Source organism: Salmo salar, chromosome 05 (genome assembly GCF_965601325.2).
Source record: "Salmo salar chromosome 05, fSalSal1, whole genome shotgun sequence".
NCBI classification, from domain to species: domain Eukaryota; kingdom Metazoa; phylum Chordata; class Actinopteri; order Salmoniformes; family Salmonidae; genus Salmo; species Salmo salar.
This window is the reverse complement of record NC_138295.1, coordinates 64,098,998-64,123,749: the sequence shown is the minus strand read 5'-3', so window position 1 is coordinate 64,123,749 and position 24,752 is coordinate 64,098,998. Positions and strand designations below refer to the sequence as shown.

Below are 24,752 nucleotides of genomic sequence, written 5' to 3'. Positions count from 1 at the left end.
CTCTCAGCTGGGCCGTAGCATAAAAACCTTGCTGTGAATGTACCTGTCATGGCCAATAGATTTAGTGGCAGAGCATGAATGAAAACAGAAGAGCCAATGAATGGCAGTGGCATGGACGCACATTCCTTTGGGCTGAATACATTGATGGTGATTCACATGGTGCATGGCCCAGCATGGGGAATCTGGACCCGACGTAAAACCGTCAGCAGTGGTCTCAATCAATGGATTAACCGGATTGTTTTTTACATTGTTTGTTTCCACGTGCAGCAGTTCAACCCCAGTCTAGTGGGAAATAGACTATCAATCAGCCTGGTCACTCGCGCTGTAGAGGAGAGTTCAACCCATCCAGCCCTAAAGGGCTATTTAGGAAGCCTGTGCTGTGGGGATTTTAGCTTGTCATCCACCACCCACCCTCTCCCTTGGGCTTTCATTGTGGTTAAGGCTAAAGAATAGAATATGAATAGGCTATGTCCACTTTTCTAGTATAAGACACACTCGTTTAGTCATGCAGCTAAACTCAAAGTATCTCTGCTAGCTTAACAGTTCTTAGAAGTAGCTAGCCTATGCATCTGATCTCTTCCTCGACGGGCTCATTCACACTGTCAGTTTTTTCATTTGTAAATAATGGGCAGAAACAGCCTCTTTATCCTGGGGTTATATAACTAGTAAATGTTATGGGATTCTGGGCTCAGCTCCAAGGCGGTGTTGGAGAAAGAGCGAGAGAGAGCTGGGTGAACTGACTGGAGGTTTGCCACAGCACTCCAAGGAAAGCTTACCAACTTAATTACTGTATTGAGTAGAACTATTGAACTGGATTTTATATGGATTGAAATGTCTCCGTTTTTTGTACTTTCAATTAGAGCTGGGGGATATGGACCAAAATCCATATCGCAATAAATTACCTGAGTTGATGCAATAACGATAAATAGAACTATACTTTTATAAAAAAAATAACAATTATGATCCTTTAAACTACTACTATTAGTCTGATGGAAATTGTCCCATTTAAAAATCACCCATATTAGGAAACGTATTTCATTTCAAACTTCACATTTCTCTAGTATAGGCTACTTATAGTAATGAACGATATCAGCAATGTGATCGATATTTTCCGGTTTATCGTCCCAGCTCTACTTTCAATTAAACACTGTGTGTGAAAGGTCAGGTGTTTAGTCCTGTTATGAGTTTCTGCTTATGGTCTAGGATGCCAGTGGGATGCCAGTGAAGGAGAACTGTATCTTCTGAGTCGTGTTCATTAGTCACCAAACGGAGGCAAACGGTCTGAAACAGGGAGGGTCTGGACACAAACATTTCATTTTCGGTTGCTAAAGGTTTTCCAGCGTTTTACGTGGCGTGCCCTAATGAGCAGAAGTCTGGTTTTTCTTTGTTTGGTAGATCTGGAGGGGCGCGTCATGTTTCCATGTTGGGTCAGTCAGTGATGGATCGATAGACTTCTGTCATCAAAGATGGTACAGTATATAATAGTGCAGTACATACAGTGTGGTCTGAAATGATTGACACCCTTGATAAAGATGAGCAAAAATGACTGTATAAAATAAATAATTAAAATACTGAACTATATTGTATGGGGAAATTATATTATTTTATACTAATACCATTGCTAAATTAACTCGATTTTGTTTAACAAATAATATTATTGACACCCCTAAAGATTCTTAGAAATAAAGTAGCAGTGACTACTAAACTTGTTGGATGCATTTGCAGTTTGTTTTGGTTGTGTTTCAGATTATTTTGTGCCCAATAGAAATTAATGGTAAGTAATGTATTGTTTCATTTTGGAGTCACTTTTATTGTAAATAAGAATAGAATATGTTTCTAAACACTTTACATTAATGTGGATGCTACCATGATTACGGATAATCCTGAATGAATCGTGAATAATGACGAGTGAGAAATTTACAGAGGGTCAAAGATCACAAGCTTGATGTAGTCATTACGTGCTAGGAATATGGGACCAAATACTAAACTTTTGACTACTTTATTTGTAAGAATATTTAGGGGTGTCAATAATTTTGCCCACTACCTTTAAAAAAATAGATGACTTGTTAAACAAAATCTCTTTCTCTGAGAAATTGAATTAGTATAAAATAATAAAATGTCCCCATTTTTTTTAACATACATCGTAGCTCAGAATTTGAATGATTTATTTTCTACAATGATTTTTGCTCATCTTAATCAAGGGTGTCAATAATTTTCAACCCCACTGTAATTGATGTAGGCCTACATGTAGGGTTATGATCTTTAATAGTTAATGGACACATGGATTGCGTTGTCACTCTTGGTTTGCTTCTAATAGGTCTTTGGGTCACAGTGTCTGTCGAATTAACTTTATTGATCCCCAGAGGGTTAAATGGGTTTCGCCACCAGCGGCAGACATACAAAGCCAGTGAGACAGTTACGTGAAAGTTCACTGGCGGTGCCAGACATTTTTCACTGGGGAAGCTTTTTAAAGAAAGGACTGTCCAGCCAGCGATCCCAGTTGATTGGTGTTTATTCTGACGATAGACACAAGGAACCACATTAGATGGCTGTAGATTCGTGATTCGTCTGTTAGCATGGAAATAACCAATGCGAACATTACAATTAGAGCAAGCTAGCTAACTTGCTCTTACAGCAAATACATACAAAAGCACATCCCAGGTTGCCCCCAATATCTAACAGGCACCGTACACATTTATACATCAAGACATGTACTTTGTGAACGTGTACACATTGTAAATATGAAAATAGAATACAGTATTTCAGAACGTGACCTACCAATTGCATGTCAATATCAGACTGGGAAGAATTTACGTTCGTGATCTCCCCCTATCTGAAAGCATAACCAATGGTATAGCACCTATCAATCTGCAAATTCAACCAACCAATAGGAATACATAAACATTGAATCAATACAGTTGAAGTCGGAAGTTTACATGCACCTTAGCAAAATACATTTAAACTCAGTTTTTCACAATTCCTGACATTTAATCCTAGTAAAAATTCCCTGTCTTAGGTCAGTTAGGATCAGTACTTTATTTTAAGAATGTGAAATGTCAGAATAATAGTAGAGAGAATGATTTATTTCAGCTTTTATTTCTTTCATCACATTCCCAGTGGGTCAGAAGTTTACATACACTCAATTAGTATTTGGTAGCATTGCCTTTAAATTGTTTAACTTGGGTCAAACGTTTTGGGTAGCCTTCCACAAGCTTCCCACAATGAGTTGGGTGAATTTTGGCCCATTCCACCTGACAGAGCTGGTGTAACTGAGTCAGGTTTGTAGGCCTCTTTGCTCGCACCCGCTTTTTCAGGTCTGCCCACAAATTTTCCATAGGATTGAGGTCAGGGCTTTGTGATGGCCACTCCAATACCTTGACTTTGTTGTCCTTAAACCATTTTGCCACAACTTTGGAAGTATGCTTGGGGTCATTGTCCATTTGGAAGACCCATTTGCGACCAAGCTTGAACTTCCTGACTGATGTCTTGAGATGTTTCTTCAATATATCCGCATAATTTTCCTGCCTCATGATGCCATCTATTTTGTGAAGTGCACCAGTACCTCCTGCAGCAAAGCACCCCCACAACATGATGCTGCCACCCCTGTGCTTCACGGTTGGGATGGTGTTCTTTGGCTTGCAAGCCTCCCCTTTTTCCTCCAAACATAATGATGGTCATTATGGCCAAACGGTTCTATTTTTGTTTCATCAGACCAGAGGACATTTCTCCAAAAAGTACGATATTTGTCCCCATGTGCAGTTGCAAACCGTAGTCTGGCTTTTTTATGCCGGTTTTGGAGCAGTGGCTTCTTCCTTGCTGAGCGGCCTTTCAGGTTATGTCGATATAGGACTTGTTTTATTGTGGATATAGATACTTTTGTACCCGTTTCCTCCAGCATCTTCACAAGGTCCTTTGCTGTTGTTCTGGGATTGATTTGCACGTTTCACACCAAAGTACGTTCATCTCTAGGAGACAGAACGCGTCTCCTTCCTGAGCGGTATGACGGCTGTGTGGTCCCATGGTGTTTATACTTGCGTACTATTGTTTGTACAGATGAATGTGGTACCTTCAGGCATTTGGAAATTGCTCCCAACGATGAACCAGACTTGTGGAGGTCTACAATTGTTTTTCTGAGGTCTTGGCTGATTTCTTAGATTTTCCCATGATGTCAAGCAAAGAGGCACTGAGTTTGAAGGTAGGCCTTGAAATACATCCACATGTACACCTCGAATTGACATACATGATGTAAATTAGTATATCAGAAGCTTCTAAAGCCATGACATCATTTTCTGGAATTTTCCAAGCTGTTTAAAGGCACAGTCAACTTAGTGTATGTAAACTTCTGACCCACTGGAATTGTGATACATTGAATTATAAGTGAAATAATCTGTCTGTGAACAATTGTTGGAAAAATGATTTGTGTCATGCACAAGGTAGATGTCCTAACCAACTTGCCAAAACTATAGTTTGTTTACAATACATTTGTGGAGTGGTTGAAAAACGAGTTTTAATGACTCCATCCTAAGTATATGTAAACTTCCGACTTCAACTGTATGTCCGCAACTCGAAAACAGCCAATGCAATGATGTTCATGAATATGTAATAATGAACCATCGGACTATGGCTGCTACACAGCTGTGGACTTAGTATTGAGCTCAAGAGTCTGTGTTAAATAGTATTGTGGTTAGTTTAATGTTTTAGTGTACTGAATAGACTAGGCGTATTCCGTGGAAACAGAGGTTGGCCTACTTGCTAAAGTAGTTTCCATTTGTCAAGATGGTTTACTGTTTCAGTTTATACTGACTGTAAAATGTAAATAGGATTCCGTGAAGGCCTAAACTCTGAAGAAAATAAGTGACATTTAAAGATGCACTATGCAGAAATCGCGCCGCCATTTCCTGGTTGCTACAAAGGGTAACACTTTACTTGACACCCAGCATCATAACACGTTATGACACGGTCATAACCATGTCATAACAGCTGACATAACTTGTCATAACTTTTATAATATGGTCATAACACTGTCATGACACATATATTTAGACCTGTTGTGACATATATTGTGTTATTTTATGGCTGGTTATGACACCTACAAATGTGTGTAAAAACCTACCACACAAGGCAAAACATTCCATTACATCATAACCTACATGTCAACAATATGTTTATGTTATATATATATATATTTTTTTTATTGGAATTGTGCACACATGCACCTAACCCAATGCTCTGTTGCTGATGACTGGGATGAACGCAGGAGCAGACTGATATAAGGGCATGTACGGCATTATCTGGCATTATGATGCTGATAATGCTTCTTGACAGTGTCATAAAGTGTATTTTCTTAGTCCAAGTAAAGTGACCCAAGATGGCCATAATGCTTCATGACAGTGTTATTTAAAATATGTTGAAAAAAGCATGACTGTAAAGAATTCATTACAACAACAAAGGATTTAAGAAACAAACTTTCAAACGAAAGGAAACTTCTTGAAATGGAAAAAACAAATTTGAATAAATGTGGGTTTTGACACTCTTATGTAGGTGTCATAACCAGCCATAAAATAACGCAATATATGTCACAACAGGTGTAAATATATGGGTCATGACAGTGTTATGACCATATTATGACAGGTTATGACAAGTTATGTCAGCTGTAATGACCTTACACTGGGTGTCAAGTAAAGTGTTACCAAAATGGTAATAGTTTGCCTAATTTCAGTTTATGTGGCAAAACAAGCAAGTATTGTGTAGAGAATCATTGTACCATCTAAAAAGCTGTGAAATATATTTTCCAGAAACAAAAATATTATATTTTTAGCTGTTTGAAGCTGGTGTACAAAACTAAAGGAAGACACAAAAACTAATCTTAAGCAAGGGATGCATAGAAATAGTGCACATAGAACAGATCTGCCATTTCTTAGATTTGCTTTCAATGAGAATGATAGATCTATAACTTTTCTATGTGAATTCGGTCGGGTCGCCCAAAAAGTGACATATTGCAGCTTTTTAAACGATTCAAAGAATTGAACTCACTAGAATACGATTACAAGGAAAATCTCTATGGAAGTGACAGAGGTGAAATGCAAATTTGGCAATGTGAAGCAGCACATTTTAACTTGAGTCAAAGTTTGCATGAGTTAAAGTTCTGCAGAGAGAAATATATTTTAGCTATAGGTTTATCATCTGGTCGGGGGCCATGTTTGTTTGTGTCCCAAATGGCATCCTATCCCCCATGTAATGCAGTATTTTTGTGGGCCCTGGTCAAAATAAGTGCACAATGTAGTGAATATTGTGCCATTTGGGACACAGGCTCTGGCTTCACGCTGCTGTAGCCATTAAAGCTGATCTTATTCCCTGAAACACATCAGTCTTTGCAGAGCAGTACATTCTTCGCCTTGATTTTTGTAGGTGTTTTTAGAGTGAATGAAGTGGGGATTTTTCTGGCAGAAGCATATGGTTTCCTGTTCCTGGAAGTCAAGCTTTCTTGTTCTGGTTTTTCTTGGAAGTAAATAGGGAGATTCAAAAATCTGGTTCTTATACTTTATTTTTGAGACACAGACCGACAGGAAAGGTTTGGGTTGAGCTGCGTTTGTTGAATCAGGATGCATTTTAGGCATCTAGTGGGTTACATGACAAATGTGCCCTGACTTGTAAAAGAAGTTCAGTGTTTCAAAGCCTCTCTCTCTCTACCAGAGAAACCCCAGAGGAAACCGTAGGCTTATCTACATAAACATACAGCAATAAAATCTGCTATTTAAATTGATATTTGACTTTACCATGAATTTGCAGGGCTAACTATCCTTCTGAATTAGGCTACTAGACTTGGAGTTTGACGTCATCTAGCAGTAGAGTAGGCCATTTCACCCTAGCCTCGAGTCCACTATACATCCATGCACTTGTATTTAGGTTAGCATGCAATGAAATGTAACTCTATGACAATTGGACCACATATTGTTATTGTTTTTATTCAGGAGAGTTAAACAATGTGATTTTTGAACGTAATAGCATGACCAATGGAAGTTCAAGGTGGGAGAAATTGTGACCTTTTCTGGAATGTGAGGTAGCATTTAAATGATCCTTAGTGTGAGGATTATGCTGGCTTTATAGAGAGCTAACATTTAGGAAATGCCTCATGAAAGTTATTAATGCACCATGCAAAACAACACCATCAGTTATTGAGGAAATTGAACCAGTGTTGAGTATTATGAATACGCCTGCCAGAGTAGAACCTAGGCCTAAACATGAATAGGCCCCTACTTGTTCAGTGAGGTAGCCCTGCATATGGAAAGGGACTGTGTTTATTTTATATTGTAGTGGGTGTACTGGGTCTGTTAGTGCCGAACGATAGCAATACAGGAATGATGCCTATTGTACTTAACAGCTGTTAGGCTATTCTATATCCACCCATTACTGTGGAAACAAATAATAGGTCACACCTACTCTCATTCTCATCTTCTCACTCTGTGTTCCTCCAAAGAGACAGCATAGTGAGGAAAGTCCAAATTGAACTCTTGATCTTAGGTTGGAGTCATTAAAACTCATTTTTCAACCACTCCACAAATTTATTGTTAACAAACTATAGCTTTGGCAAGTCGGTTAGGACATCTACTTTGTGCATGACACAAGTAATTTTTCCAACAATTGTTTACAGACAGATTATTTCACTTATAAATCACTGTAACATAATTCCACTGGGTCAGAAGTTTACATACACTAAGTTGACTGTGCCTTTAAACAACTTGGAAAATTCCAAAAATTGATGTCATGGCTTTAGAAGATTCTGATAGGCTAATTGACATAATTTGAGTTAATTGGAGGTGTACCTGTGGATGTATTTCAAGGCCTACCTTCAAACTCAGTGCCTCTTTGCTTGACATCATGGGAAAATCAAAAGAAATCAGCCAAGACCTCAGAAAAAGAATTGTAGACCTCCACAAGTCTGGTTCACCCTTGAGAGCAATTTCCAAACGCCTGAAGGTACCACGTTCATCTGTACAAACAATAGCACGCAAGTATAAACACCATGGGACCACACAGCCGTCATAGCTCTCAGGGAGGAGACGCGTTCTGTCTCCTAGAGATGAATGTACTTTGGTGCGAAAAGTGCAAATGAATCCCAGAACAACAGCAAAGGACCTTGTGAAGATGCTGGAGGAAACAGGTACAAAGTATCTATATCCACAGTAAAACGAGTCCTATATCGACATAACCTGAAAGGCCGCTCAGCAAGGAAGAAGCCACTGCTCCAAAACTGCCATAAAAAAGCCAGACTACGGTTTGCAACAGCACATGGGGACAAAGATCGTACTTTGTGGAGAAATGTCCTCTGGTCTGATGAAACAAAAATATAACTGTTTGGCCATAATGACCATCGTTATGTTTGGAGGAAAAAGGGGGAGGCTGGCAAGCCAAAGAACACCATCCCAACCGTGAAGCACAGGGGTGGCAGCATCATGTTGTGGGGGTGCTTTTCTGCAGGAGGGACTGGTGCACTTCACAAAATAGATGGCATCATGAAAAATTTGAATTCTTCTATTAATTATATTTCTATGGTGTAGAATGTAGGTGGCCATGTTTTGAGATAGCATCACTAAATCACAGTGTTGTAGTTGTACTTTATTTACTGATCTAAACCCAACATATAGTGTTTAGGTCAATAGCTTCTTCTCAGAGTGAATTGAGCAGGTGTTCGTTTCCAACCCCATGTTAATATAGAGTAGTAATACTGTTGGAAGACTTGGCATGGCTGAGAAGAATTATCCTGTGGAAGCCAACAAAACGTTGTCCTAGTCCTATTAAAAACTTTGGGAGCGTTATACCAGCTTGCAGATTTACTTTTTTGTTCTACGTTGTCCTCTCGGATCCAGCACCTAGGTAACGTTTTTTTCATGGGTGTGCGCATACCACCCCTCTAAACATGGCTGAGAATTATGCAAAAACAGAGTCCTATTTTTTTGGCTCCCAAATATTAAAAGGTTAACATTCAGTCAATTGTCAAGGGTGTGTCAAAGGATGTGTGATCGTTGGGCTTGTTGTTGACAGTCCAGACCAACCCATGTTTTTAAGGTCTGCTCATTTCCCTGGAGGCTTAGGCTGTGGTGCGTCTGGTGCCGGGGTGGGGGGCTCACTGGAGCTGAACCCTGGGCTCGCTGGGACTGGCATACATGGTTGGCCCCTTCCCAGCAAGCATGTCACTGGCTGGCTGCAGCCATTTGGGAGGTGGGAGTCGGTCGGGGCTGGGTTGGTGGGATCAGTCACACTCTGGTAGCTGGACCTTTAGCCCTGTCTAGTCTGGTGGTGTCGACCATGTCCAGACACTTTGCACTGGGATTAGCTTGGAGTCAGGAGGACGAGACTGGAGAGGGCCACCACTATACTGCTGCTGCTTTTTCTCAGTGAGTTGATTTAGATCGTATTAAAAAACGGTTTGGGTTCAAAGGGTTATTATTACACGTTTTGTTATAATAGGCCAGAGGCCTAATTAAGATTGTGTAGAGTTTATTTATTGAAGTGGGCTCCTTCAAGTTGTGAATCATACTTACCAAGGATCCATCATGAAAACCAGTGTTCAAAATTACGAAAGAATGTTCGAGCCTCTTCAGTTTCACAACAAAACCATTTCATAAACACATTACCTCTCTAACTGAGGCATTATAACAGCTACAGCTTTTTCTGCCGTATCAAAAGAGGTCTTAGTCTTGACATGTGTTTGAGTGCGCGTGTGAGTGCGTGTGTGTGAGCACCCTAACAAGCCAAACACAGAAGTCCACCACAGTACATTCTGTTCCCGCGGCATACTGTGAGTGCTCCAATCAGTGATGACAGTATGGATCTCCCACACTTGTTTTGTAGTGATTTATTTATTTTATGTTTTTGTCCAAGAAGACACGGTGTTCTCTGGAAGTATGTGTTTCTGTGGGAAGCCCTGTAATCGTATCAAGTTCTCTGCTACTTGTTGTTTAGGCCTACATCTGAGGCAGAACAAAGCAAAGTTGCTTTAAGAAAACATCTAGCCTATCTACCGAACAACTAGCATAAACACTGGGGAGAACTCTGAACATTGACTTTTCGCTTTTAACATCTGTACTATCTCCTTTGGACACCGTTCTACTGAACACATTCTATGGTCCTAAAGACTGAAAAACTTCTGCTGTGGACTAACAGGGAAACCAGACCGGCCATGCTTCATGCGCAAGCGTCGCAATATAAATTAACGTGTACATGTTATTCACTCATTTTATCCATGCACATCGAGTGTCTGCGTTGCCGAACGCTGAAATAGAACTTGGTTCTATTTGAGACGCTTGACACGCAGCAATCTTCTCATTGGTTTTCACAAGCATACAAAGCATACATGCTTGAAAGATGAAAGAGGAGAGATTAATCAACGATAACTAACTAAAAACTAACTAGGCTTCCCCTTTTATCTGTGGATTAATCATCGGAGTATATGAACACACAATTTTGTATGACTCCTGGTCAAAACTTTACAAAGATCCAGCAAAAAAAAGGACCATATGCATTTCAGGTAAAATAACAACCCCAATGTTCATCTCCTAAAACAAACTAGGTAGCAACAGCTTACTGCCACAGTAACTGCTTCCTAGGCCTCGACTGAAGACAACAGCTTACTGCCACAGTAACTGCTTCCTAGGCCTCGACTGAAGACAACAGCTTACTGCCACAGTAACTGCTTCCTAGGCCTTGACTGAAGACAACAGTTTACTGCCACAGTAACTGCTTCCTAGGCCTCGACTGAAGACAACAGCTTACTGCCACAGTAACTGCTTCCTAGGCCTCGACTGAAGACAACAGCTTACTGCCACAGTAACTGCTTCCTAGGCCTCGACTGAAGACAACAGCTTACTGCCACAGTAACTGCTTCCTAGGCCTTGACCGAAGACAACAGCTTACTGCCACAGTAACTGCTTCCTAGGCCTCGACTGAAGACAACAGCTTACTGCCACAGTAACTGCTTCCTAGGCCTCGACCGAAGACAACAGCTTACTGCCACAGTAACTGCTTCCTAGGCCTCGACTGAAGACAACAGCTTACTGCCACAGTAACTGCTTCCTAGGCCTCGACTGAAGACAACAGCTTACTGCCACAGTAACTGCTTCCTAGGCCTCGACTGAAGACAACCGCTTACTGCCACAGTAACTGGGAGGCTCCCGAGTGGCGCCGCGGTCTAAGGCACTGCATCTCAGTGCTAGAGGCATCACTACAGACCCTGTTTTGATTCCAGGCTGTATCACAACTGGCTGTGATTGGGAGTCCTTCTAGGGCGGTGCACAATTGGCCCAGCGTCCTCCGGGTTTGGCCGGGGTAGGCCGTCATTGTAAATAACAATTTGTTCTTAACTGGCTTGCCTAGTTAAATAAAAAATTAAAACTGCTTCCTAGGCCTTGACTGAAGACAACAGCTTAGTATGGAGTCTTCCTTACTGGTTCTAGTTCATTAGTCTCTTTGCCATGATCTCATATCCAGCCTAAAACATGGTATGTTGTCTCTTCATGGTAGTGCCCCACGCTGCTCTGAGGGGATGCTCTGGTTTAGACCAGCAGGAGGAGAGCCAAGTATAGGCCTGTACACAGACATACACCCACACACACGCGCTTGGGCATACACGCACTGCAATGAGATTGTGTTGCTTTTTTAACCTCATAATTGACCAGATTGATACTGCATACAATACGGTCTTAACCAAATGAGTGTTCCTCTGCGTGTTAGACTAGATAGACAAAGACAAACCCAGTGTTCTGATGTGATTCTGAAGTTGTGAATAAACGCTTTTGGCATGACTGCTCTGTTGGCTTTTTTTCTCAGCAGGACAATGTAGACCGAGCCTCCAATCACAGACCAGCAGATCTAATTGGGCCGAGTTTCCAGAAGTCAACCAATCGGAACTCTCCTAACCATCAAGGTTGGTATTCTAAGAATATCAGTACTTAGAAATCGGCATGGAAATATTCATTAGATTATTGTGTCTCTGCTCAAATGATTTGACAGATGTAGACTAATTATATGGTGTAAGTATTGACGGTCCAGAACTAGGATGCAACATATTTGAGGCTGCATAATTGAAAACAAAGACAACTGTTTAAAAAAATTTATAATAATAATAATCCAATTTTTTTGCTCTGAGAATACTAACGTCACTAACAAGATTTTGTTCTGAAATGCGGCCTATTTGTATTGGAATTGCAGCTTCAAGACGATCCTTATCACATTGTTAATTCCCAGATCCGAGATTTGCAGTCTCATTTTCTGTATTCCGCTTTAATCTACAGTTGTGTGTGTGTCTTTTCAGTGTTTGTGTGTGCATGCATGAGCACTTTGATATGGGTGGGGGGTTACTGTTGACACATTTTATGGCAGAGGGCTCTGCCGCTCATTAAGTTCAGATTAGGATGTATATTCGGGGGCTCTTCCGCTGTAAACATTTCAGCAGTTCAAAGGGTGATTTGTAAAGACATGGGGTGCCATTATAATTAAGCTTTCAATCTAATTGTGCTATACAAATTTCATCTGTGATAATCGGAGCGTGAGATTTACACACAATATTGCCCCAGCATGGGAGGTAAAGCTTGAAGGTTTTTGAACTGTCTGGTAGTGTATGAGAAAGCTTGGTGCTGTCATGGAAATAAATGGAGCAGAAATTACATTGCCATTTTTTTCACTGTCAAGGGAGAGCACTGCACTGGAATTTGTGAATGGGGAGACGGATCAAATAATTTTCACAGTGATTCCATTACGACTGATTTATAATAATATGAGAGTTAGGGTAAAAAAAGAAGAGAACGCTTTGCAAAAAATATTTGCCCCAAAATGTTTAATATGTGCAAAGACCTCCCTCCCTCCATAATATCAAGATCAGATTGAGAGAATTAATGAATCAATCAAGGAATGCATTGATAACCATTGTATACTTGAAAGGCAACTGTTCATTGTTTATATTGTTGAAACTATACATTTCAACATTGGTCAATATTATTAATATAGACCCTTTGATAACGCATTGTCTGATATCCATATAGGCATGGGCATTTGACATTTATTTTACTGTTCGAGTACTCAAATGAAAAACAAACAATATTTTTAGTACACAAGGCCCACACTGGAAAAAAATGGGTGTACATTTATCTATATGCCAACAGCGTGAAACAGTTCCTAATTTATCATAACCATTACAGATAACAAGTTGTAATTGCTAAATTCCCCCATATACAGTACAAGTAAAACGTTTGGACACACCTACTCATTCAAAAGTTTTTTGTTATTTTTACTATTTTCTACATTGTAGAATAATAGTGAAAACATCAAAACTATAAAATAACACATATGGAATAATGTAGTAACCAAAAAGTGTTTTAGATTTTAGATTCTTCAAAGTAGCCACCTTTTGCCTTGATGACAGTTTTGCACACTCTTGGTATTCTCAACCAGCTTTACCTGGGATGCTTTTCCAACAGTCTTGAAGGTGTTCCCACATATGCTGAGCACTTGTTGGCTGCTTTTCCTTCACTCTGCGGTCCAACTCATCCCAAACCATCTCAATTGGGTTGAGGTCGGGTGATTTGTGGAGGCCAGGTCATCTGATGGGGCACTCCATCACTCTCCTTCTTGGTCAAATAGCCCTTACACAGCCTGGAGGTGTGTTTGGGTCATTGTCCAGTTGAAAAACAAATGATAGTCCCACTAAGGGCAAACCAGGTGGGATGGTTTATCGCTGCAGAATGCTGTGGTAGCCATATAGGTTAAGTGTGCCTTGAATTCTAAATAAATCACAGACAGTGTCACCAGCAAAGCACCCCCACACCATCACACCACCTCCATGCTTCACGGTGGGAACCAGACATGCAGAGATCATCCGTTCACCTACTCTGCGTCTCACAAAGACACAGCGGTTGGAACTAAAAATCTTACATTTGGACTCATCAGACCAAAGGACAGATTTCCAATGGTCTAATGTCCATTGCTCGTGTTTCTTGGTCCAAGCAAGTCTCTTCTTGTTATTGGTGTCCTTTAGTAGTCGTTTCTTTGCAGCAATTCGACCATGAAGGCCTGATTCACGTAGTCTCCTCTGAAAAGTTGATGTTGAGATGTGTCTGTTACTTGAACTCTGTGAAGTATTTATTTGGGCTGCAATTTCTGAGGCTGGTAACTCTAATGAACTTATCCTCTGCAGCAGATGTAACTCTGGGTCTTCTTTTCCTGTGGCGGTCCTCATGAGAGCCAGTTTCATCATAGCGCTTCATGGTTTTTGCGACTGCACTTGAAGAAACTTTCAAAGTTCTTGAAGTTTTTTGTATTGACTGAGCTTCATGTCTTAAAGTAATAATGGACAGTCGTTTCTCTTTGCTTATTTGAGCTGTTCTTGCTATAATATATACTTGGTCTTTTACCAAATAGGGCTATCTTCTGTATACCACCCCTACCTTGTCACAACACATTTACATTACATTTTAGTCATTTAGCAGACGCTCTTATCCAGAGCGACTTACAGTAGTGAATACATACATTTCATTTTCACAAATGATTGGCTGAAATGCATTAAGATGCAAAGAAATTAGACAAATACATTTTTAACGAGGCACACCTGTTAATTTAAATGCATTCCAGGTGACTACCTCATAATGCTGGTTGAGAGAATGCCAAGAGTGTGCAAAGCTGTCATCAAGGCAAAGGGTGGCTACTTTGAAGAATCTCAAATATAAAATATAAAAAACACTTTTTTGGTTATTACCTGATTCCATTTGTGTTATTTCATAGTTTTGATGTCTTCACTATTATTCTACAATGTAGAAAATAGTAAAAAAATAAAGCAAAACCCTTGAATGAATAGGTGTGTCCAAGCTGCGCTTTGCAGTGGCAAAAATATTTGATGCGAGATTGCTGCTGCTGCTTGTCCCCGTTTTTCATGCAAAAAAGAGGATAAAACGCGTAAGAAATATCTTGCTGCATTTTCTAAACGCAGATTTAAAATGTTTATTATTGTAATTTCTGCTTAGCATCAGACAAATTTGGTGCTTCAGTTGTGCTTCTCCACTCGGATGACAATTCACTAACTGGGATTCTATCAGCAGACAGCGCTCTGACAGATGTGTAGTTACTTTTCTCCTGTACTTTTCTTGGTGTAGCCTCCTTTCATCTGGTAAAATGCAAGATTAACTTCAAGCAAAACATTAGATTAGGAATTGGCTGGCTACATTTCTAAGGATAAACATTAGAATTACAGTATGACGGCCATGCATAGTTTTTGTAAAAAAAATAGATTTTTCATTGTAAGCTCATTTACTTGTGTAGCTGTTAACCAAATAACTTTGCACTCTGATGGAAATGAAGCTATTTTCCGAATAAAGTGTTGCACTAATTGTATTTCTGTGAAGTAAAAATATAGTTGCACACCCCTGATCACTATTGAATTTTTTTAAAACACGGACTTTCAACATAAAACACAGCTTTGTTGATGGTCTGCATTTTGAAAATGCAGATTTATGAACTCTAACGCCGATGCCTATCCTGGCGCTCAGGCCAGGTATAGCCAACACTCAAGCGTGCACGTTTACACAATAGTGACAAGATGGAGAAACCAGACAGACATGCCTGGCTGTGGAAAGTAGGGGTGCTGAAGGTGCTGCAACACCCACTGAAAAATCGGAATAAAAAAAAACTAGATAATTTTTTTTTTCTTCACAAAAGTAATGCTGGGCCTTTATTAGTCCTGTATGAGCAGACTGATGTACCGCGGGGGGAAAAAAATTAAATCTGCAGTGATTAACGCCTACATTTACTACTGGTTATACTTTTGATATATAGCAGGGAATTCATAAACATTGACAAACAATTCACACCATGAAATCAATGAAATAGCACAAATTGGCGGAAGAGTGTGCTTGGAGAGCGATGTGCCTAACACTTTGTCGCCACACACTATTCTATTTGTTTTGCCTCTGCTTAAAGACCAAGTTTTGACATCCGTTCGAGTATTTGAGGACTCAATTACTCATGCTCATCCCTAAATCCATAGCACAATGTTTATGACATCAACGCTCATACATATTTCTGGAACATATTTCTGGTGTTATGACATTGTTGTAGTGCTATAATCCTCTGTGAAATTCTGACCTCATTTTCCCCAAAACCCACACTTGTGCTTATAGGATTTTAATAGAGCTGAGGGCTAAGACCTACTTTGTGTGTTTGTCATAAACCTCATTGGTGCTTAGGCAGAAAGAACAACATGCTTTTGTTGGAACCGCACCCTGAATAATTTGATATTTCAAGAATGAGAAGGATTGAAGCAGTTTATTATAGGTTTGCTTTTAAAAGGACTGATATAATTTGTCAACACACACAAATGTACTGTAGAAACTGACCCGGGTATGTTATGGCATGTTCTTATAAGATGCTATAACATTGTTGTGTTATGAAATGTCTTGATGTCAAGGTGCAGTTTTGTTGACATGGCTACATCCTGTTGCAGATTAGCATTTTTCAGATAATTAAGTACGTCAGTAGTGAGAATTAATACTAGTCCGAAAGGAGGTGAAAGATTATTTGGGTTTTGCGCTGGTACTGTGTGTGGGTGTGTGTGTGTGGGTATCATGGTGTTGTGTTGGGCTTTTAACTATTGACTTACTATTTAATATGTTCATACCTAGGCTACACTGAAGGCCAGGTGTGGTCTGGTCGCTGAAGGGTTAATATGAGATCTTTATCATACAGGACTGTGGTATGCAGTGAATAATGTGTTTGGGCTCCATTCTTAAAGAAACCCCATGGGACGCTCCCCTTTCTTCAAAAAGATTGGTACCTCCTCTCTCTCCCATACATTCCCATGAGAGGAGCTGGGAAGGTGGGAGAGAGATTAGCAGGAGAGATCAGATAAACACTGCTGTGTGCATTCCAAATGGCACCCTATTTCCTATTTAGTGCACTACTTTTGACCGGAGCCTTATGGGCACTGCTCTGGTCAAAAGTAGTGCACCATATAGGGGATAAGGGGACCTGTGGCCGTTGGTCTAAAGTAGTGCACTATAAAGATAGGGTGCCATTTGGGATGCAGGCACTGCTGCTGCTACCCTGGCTAGGTTGTTTGGGAGCAGCAGGATCTCATCCTCATTCTCCACCCACTTGCTCACTCCCCACTCCCGTCACGGATTGAACAATGGTGGTCACTCCCTCTCCAGCCAATCTTTACACCAATGCAATGCTTTTAAATCCATGACGGGGAAGTTCACACTTTGGGAGAAGTGTGGAGAGTCATAATGCAGCCTTCAATTATATGTCATGGTGGAGTGGAGGAGGCTGGGGCTACGTCTCAAATGGCACCCCATTCCCTATGTAATGCACTATAGGGCTCATAGGGCTCTGGTTTAAAAGTAGTGCACTATTAAGGGAATAGGGAGCCATTTGGGACTGAATCTGGAGGACATACATAGCTAAAGGCTGAGGCTGAATCTCAGGGGCCCCTCCTCAGCAGGGTTGTTGGGATCCAGACACGGCAGGCCCTCTATGAGGCATTAACAACATCAACTTAGTGAATAATGTTAAAAGGGCCAGAGATAATTAGACACCTGTGATTATCTGAAGTACCCAAAACAGCCACTAGATGTCTTGTGATAGATTACATAAAATCCTTGAAAGATACCAACATTCTGGTAGTTTACTGGTAAACTTAGAACGTTTCCAGTAATATACCCTCCCTTTGCAACCCTAGGCTGAAGCATAGGGCTGAACAATAGGACTGAAGCATAGGGCTGTACTCAAAATGGCACCCTCTTCCCTATATAGTGTACTACTTTTGACCAGAGCCCTATGGGCCATAGGGTGCCATTTGGGACAAACAAGACTGATGGCAGTGTGGGTGTGTCTGCCCCAGCCCCAAACCCAGACAGACACAGTTGCTAGGTAATAAATCCTATCAATGGTACCAATGCACTCCAATAATACACTTTCTAGTTGAGAAGTTAACTTGTATTTCAAGTATCAAAATGTAAGTCCTGTTCCCAAAGTTATTCCTTTGGGACGGCAGGTAGCCTAGTGGTTAGAGCGTTGGGATAGTAACTGAAAGGTTTCCGGATCGAATCCCTGAGCTGACAAGGTAAAAATCGGTCATTCTGCCCCTGAACAAGGCAACCCACTGTTCACCAGGAGGCTGTTATTGTAAATAAGAATTTGTTCCTAACTGACTTGCCTAGTTAAATAAAGGATAAAAAATATATATATATTCTTTGCCCCGGCTGGTGCTCAGGTTTTGGAACAGGCAATATCCAATCACACATTCCTCAGATGAAAGACATGGTTTTAGTGGTGAGGAGGGTGGTTCTTTTGAGATTATGGTAGCTGATGTAAATTAAATATGCTGATTTAAACTGATTAAGTGTTTCCCAAGAACAGGCTTCTGCTCATTCTGATTGGGCTTTAATTTTTGCTTTGCTTTTTCTCCACCCCTCCTGTCCTCAGTGAGTGTGTAGAACCACGCTATACAGTTAAGACTGTATCTGTGTGAACCGTGAAAGAATGGGTCCACTGATTCCTTTCACGTGGGCCATTTTTCCCTGTGTTGTCTTCCTATCGTCCGGTCTCCTCGTCACATCCCAAGGACGCTGTGCCATTTCCCGACTACCACCCTCCCCAGCCATGCCAGCTCCCCTTTGTTTTCTACACATTTGAATGCTAATTGACAGTGGCTGGTTAGAGGGACTGGGCTACGTTGTCAACACATCACTCTTACTAAAGTACTTTTTGATTTATTATCTCGAACTCCTGATAAGAGCAAGACAAAAACTATCACACATATTATTTCCCTTTAGTTTAGTAGGTGTGTGTGTAGCACCAGTACATTGGGAAAGGGCGAGGGGAAATTTGGTTGAGACAACGCCACTCATAATTAATTCAGATAGGAAGATTCTAATGAATACATACATTACTGAGTGGTTGTAAAGAAAAGCCATATGGAATTTGGTCCATATAATGGTCTGCTAAGCATCGGAAACATCCCAAACAGCTTTTATGGAGTTATCACCAGGGCTTGCCAGTCTTTTCCCTTTTGCAAGTTAATAACAGACAGTGAAAAGGGAAGAGAGCGGGGGAACCATTCTGTCGCGGTGGAGGGCTTTATGCTAACCGCTATGCCCCGCCACCAGCCAGCCCCGGCTTGGCCCCTACAGTACTGACAGTGTGTGTCCCAACTGGCACCCTATTGCCTAGGTAATGCACCCTATTGCCTAGGTAATGCACCCTATTGCCTATGTAGTGCTCTGCTTTTGACCAGAGCCCTATGGCCCCTGGTCAAAAGTAGTGTTCTATATAGGGAATACAAACAGGACAGGCCCTAAATTAGACAGACAATAACCTGAATAGGGGTATGTCTGTGACTGTTGTTGTCACACTGAGAGACAGTGAGAGGCTGTCAGACTTACAGTTGGCTGGACGCTCTTCTAGACTGACTGAGCATATGTGTAGACGTAGTAGTAGGAGTATGATGTGGGTTCAATTAGTATTTGTTTTCTTTCATATACTTTGAGCGTTTGATTAAGCCTGTCTGGATGGGCAGGGTTTGCACTTTTGGGACTATTGTCTTGGTTCCCTTGTGCTAGGCAACATCAGTCAAGCGCGGCAAAAATATATATATTTTTTGTAAGTTTAGATTATTTATTTTGACAGTACAAAACATACTCATACAAACGACAGCACACCCCATCTCCAGAGCCCACATAACTCTCCGCCACATGGCCTCAGACTGCACCTTTCCATTGTGTTAACGATTGACGATTGGTTGATTTCCAGTTTTTAAGTATATGTTTTTTCAAGACGATTGACGAGAAAAGTATTCTCCAACCCATCTTGTATCTCCCTGCACCCTCATATGCCATGTCTTGAAATATACAGGCAGGCGGATTAAAGTACATTTACATTGTAATACTTCTGACAGACAACTTTCTAACTCCACCCATAACTTTTTGAATTTCTAGCATTCCCAGAAGGCATGGATTATTGAGTCATTATTAGTTTTACACTTAAGACATGACTCTGCCGTTGTGCTGTATCATTTGGGAATTTTGTCTCATGTATAATACATTCTATACTTTAGTTTATACTGGATTAAGCATACATATTTGTTAACTGTAATTTTGTTAGTTACGTTCCAACATTCCCTCCATCTTATGCCAATATCTGTTATTTTTAAGTCATGGTTTTAATAGTTTATATTTTTTTCTAAGAGGCTATTATATTCTAATGTATTATTCAGCCATATCGAAATAAGCCTGAAAGCTGAACGAGATGTTCTCAATCCAAAATGTAAATTCGGCCGATTGATTTAATCAGAGAGTGAGATGACTGCTCTTAATAAGGTATTCAGATTGCATGACAGCCATTTAAGGAAATGGAACAGCGCCCTCTCTCTCTCTTTCTCCTTGCCTCTGCATGAGACGGATCTCTAGACCAGCGAGACAATGTTGCATGGGGATGTCAGGTTAGTGTTAGCCACTGGCACTGGAGGGAGTTGTATAACTACTACTAGAATTCCTTTTCCTGGTAGATCTCGCATGCAAGACAAGATGTGATTGTGGTCTCAACATCATTTAGACAGTCCAGTCTCTCTAGCCTAATTCAGGGACTACTTGAAATGTAAAAAAGATGCATCATTTGAGACAACATGAGCCGGTGCCTTATAACAGACAGTAATGGACGTTATTATTAGATATTATAAACTGGATGGTTCGAGCCCTGAATGCTGATTGGCTGACAGCCGTGGTATATCAGACCGCATACCACGGGAAGGACAAAACATTTATTTTTACTACTCTAATTACGTAGGTAACCAGTTTATAAAAGCAATAAGGCGCCTCAGAGGTTTGTGGTATATGGCCCATATACCACGGCTAAGGGCTGTATCCAGGCACTCGTCATGCTAAGAACATCCCTTAGGCATGGTATATTGGCCATATACCACACCCCCTTGTGCCTTATTGCTTAAGTGTCTAAACCTTCAAGTGCTCCCCTGACCCTGCAAATACCTTCTGATGTACCAGACTTTCTACTCCTGACCTTGGCTCTATTCCAGACAGACTTCTATTAGCCTTGTGCCCCACTAGCCTCTGCTGTTCCTGAACCCGAGCATCCCGTTCCATCCCTTCCCATCCCTGTCTATGCTTGTTGTCCTCGTGCTTCATAGCCATCCTGTCACTGGCTGTGCTTGTCTTGTTAATAATAATATTACATGGGACTTATACAGCGCTTTTCAACGACCCAACGTCTCTTAAAGGTTTCTTTGTTGTCCATATGCTTCATCCTCATCCCGTCGCTTCCCATTCCATCCTATCCTTCAATCCCTGGCTCTGCTAGCCTTGTTCTCCTTGTGCTTCATCCCCATTCCATTCTTGGCTTTGCCTGTTGTCCCATCCTGTCTCTGTCTGGGCTTGCCTTGTTGTCCTCGTGCTCCAGAGCCAAAGGTAATTGATGAACGCTGCTGTCTGCTCTCATGGTATTTTAAGAGTGTCTAATTTATGGCAGTAATATTGTAGGGCCAGGCCTTCTGTCTGTTGCTTGTTTTACGGGCATAAATAAAGATGTTTATGTCCCTAAAACTTCTGCCAAGCCCCACTAGTGCAATTTTTCAATTTTCTAAACACAGTGTCAAAGACAAACAACCCTGGCCCTGTTGCCACATTGGGGTGTGTGTGTGTCTGTGTGTGCGTGAGTGTTTGCCTGTCACAGTTCTAGCTAATAAATTGGGCCATAAACTTATTGTTGACAATCTAGTATGGCTATTATCCAACCACGCCCCCAAATATCTTGATCGGATTGCATCTTTCTTTCTAGAGTTTCACCCTCACATGTAGACAACATGCCTGATTACTTAGGTATAAGTAACTTTATGTTATCTTGTTAGAAAACACATGAATACTATTCACCAAACACAAAGCTATTTTAGACCGTACAGTACACTTTCTGTAGCCTACGTGTGTCTTTAACTCTCCAGGATCTTGTAGAGAAGGGGCTATTTATACTGACAGATTAGGCACCTGTGATACAGCTGGTTAGGGGACACCTTTTCAGGAAAGGTTCCTCAAAAGGCATAGGTTAGTCTGCCTGTCTGTCAGCTGCAGCTCTGTATGGGGGGGGTGGGGGTAGGTAGGGACTGCATCACTGGGTCAGCATAGGTTGTTGGGAGATACTGGGGACTGTTCTCAATGGCACATTATTTGTTTGAATATTAGGCTATAGTTACATGCTTTACATTTGAAAATGTGTACAATGGTTCATTATGAAGGAATTATAATTCATACTATACCTTTTAGGCTTGCAAATCAATTGATACCATGGTGCAACATTTAGAAAATGTGGTGTGCCCTGTTGCACTTGCTATAGATTTCACCATTCAGAGTAATTGATTAAAACCACAACATAGAATAAATGAATGAAGAATTGCTTTGGTCTTTCTACTTACCTCAGCCCAGCCAGGTAACAATAGCATACAGTACAGAACATTCTAATTGCCAAAGTGGCCATCCAAATCCCTGAATTGCATGGTAGAGTTTGAGCAGCATCTAGCGGTGAAATAGGTAACTGCAGTATAGCAATGGCGAATAAAAGGGGAAACTTGAGAAAATATCAGTAGTTTTCTATTACTGGCTGTCCATTGTCTCAGAGATCATGATTATTAGGAGATGACATGCCCTGCAGACACTCCCCCACAGTAATGAAACTAACTAAGTCCCAAATGGCACCCTATTCCTTACCTTGTAAACTATATAGGGAATAGGGTGCCATTTGGGACATAACTCTGAACTGTCAAAACTTCCATCCACCATTGACTCACTGGGAGTGACCTCTGTGCCTCTTAACCAATGGCCTGGTTTGATCTCTTACCCTGAGGCCAGCTGAAGGATGGGAGTATTGAGACTACAGGCCTCGGCTTGTTCTCTAGTCTTCCCCAGAAATCCAGAGAGCCTTGATAACATGAACATGTAGTTAACTTAGGGAGTGTTTCAACAGGTGAATTAGCTTCACTGCCTGACTGGTTGGTGATGATGATTAAGCTACGTCATGTTAGGGTTTTTGTGTGTGTGCAGCTACACTGGTTGGGGATGACGGGTGTGCATGGAGTATTGAGAGAAGTAGATTCTTACACATGTAACCTACATGCAGGAATAAAGCACGTGAACAGTAGAGGTCAACCTGGTGCCCGAGAGATTTTTGGGATGTGCGTATGATATAACACACACACACATAGACACAATTTAGTGTTTGTCTCTAAATATCACTCACACAGACTCTCCCTGTCTCTCCCTCCTCCCCCTACAGAAGATGATGTGGACCTGGAGGCGCTGGTGAATGACATGAACTCCTCGTTCGAGAGCCTGTACTCCACATGCAGCAGCGTGCAGTCTGAGTCGGTTCCCCTCCTGCAGCACAACGGCCAGGTGCATGTGCACCGCGACCACCACCGCAGCGCCCCCATGCCCCCCCACACCCACACCTCCAACAGCGAGCTGCAGCACAGCACCACCTCCCCCAAACAGAGACTCCGACGCTCCCAGCCCATGCACATCCTCGCCGTCAGGTATGTCTACTGTGTTGGCACGCGCACATTCTCTCTCTCTCACACACACACACACACACACACACACACACACACACGCACACGCACACGCACACACACACAGCACTTACTGGACACAGTTGTTTGTCTGGCATGCTGTTAGTGAGCGCACACACACCTGATAGATACAAGTCCTCTACATCTAAACAAGGGACCATGTTCTCAGCATGCTCTGTGAGGACATGAATATGTGCTTAGTATAGTTCATCGTTTTGCCTATCAGCAATCTCTGCGTGACCCATTCTCCCCCTGTCACTTTCCCCTGTCACTTTCCCCTGTCACTTTCCCCTGTCCTAACATAGCTTAGCAGAGGGGGAGACCAAGTTAGAATTCTCTTTAATTCTAGAAACAGGCTGTCAACTACTCCCATAAGCTGAGAGGAACTTTTATTCACCTCCAGTCTTAATGCAATCTAAACCCGTCTGTCAGAGTTGTAGCATCCATTATTTTGGATCCCTAGAGAAAGTTTGGCACTGGCTGGTAATGAGCTGTATCGTTGGTGTATTCTGTCAGATTGAAATGATACGGTTCAGTTTATTATTCAGTTCTGACCTCTGAATAGCACCCTGCTCCTGCCTCACATGGAACTACATCAAACGCTTCTCCTTTTGAACTACCCTCCCCTACCCTCCCCTCCCCTCCCCGCTTGGGTTTGGAGAAAGTGTAGAGAGATGCTAATGATGGCTATCTGCCTGGCTGCTGCAGTTCACTTCAGATGCTAGTCATCTGATCAATCCAAGCCAACCTCTAGTCTGTTTCTGATTGACAGTCAGGGGCTCCATCCCAAATGGCATCCTATTCCCTACATAGTGTACTACTTTTGACCAGAGCCCTATAAACCCTGGTCAAAAGTAATGCACTATAAATGGTATAATAGGGTGCCATTGGGGACGCGGCCCTAGTCGGTTTCTTATTGACAGGCAGACAGTGAATGAACAGGCTGTTGCTCTTGCAGCAGGTCATGAAATGGGCACTTTGCTCTTGAAACTGCATGAAATAATGGTTTGATGAATATTGCATGTAATTAGTAGCTCCTCAAACGCTGGCAGTCTTCCTGTGGTGTGGCAGAAAGAATCAGCTCACAGTGCAGTGATCAGAGAGAAATGGGCATGAGGCCTCGGCTCGGCAGCAATCTCTC

The 24,752-nt window shown here is 41.4% G+C and overlaps 1 protein-coding gene across 6 annotated transcripts in view; it reads left to right on the top strand.

Annotated features, from left to right (window-relative positions):
* LOC106605415 (growth factor receptor-bound protein 10) overlaps window positions 1-24,752 on the top strand; it is an 82,968-nt gene that overhangs the window by 25,530 nt on the left and 32,686 nt on the right. For 3 of the 6 annotated variants that reach the window (XM_014201040.3, XM_082975389.1, XM_014201039.3), the window contains 2 exons: window positions 11,827-11,923; window positions 23,317-23,575. In XM_014201040.3, the coding sequence (XP_014056515.1) occupies window positions 11,827-11,923; window positions 23,317-23,575 (356 nt within the window). Of the gene's footprint in view, window positions 1-1,395; window positions 1,470-11,826; window positions 11,924-23,316; window positions 23,576-24,752 lie in introns of all 6 variants that reach the window. The other 3 variants (XM_045718536.2, XM_014201043.3, XM_014201041.3) reach the window with 3 other exon arrangements.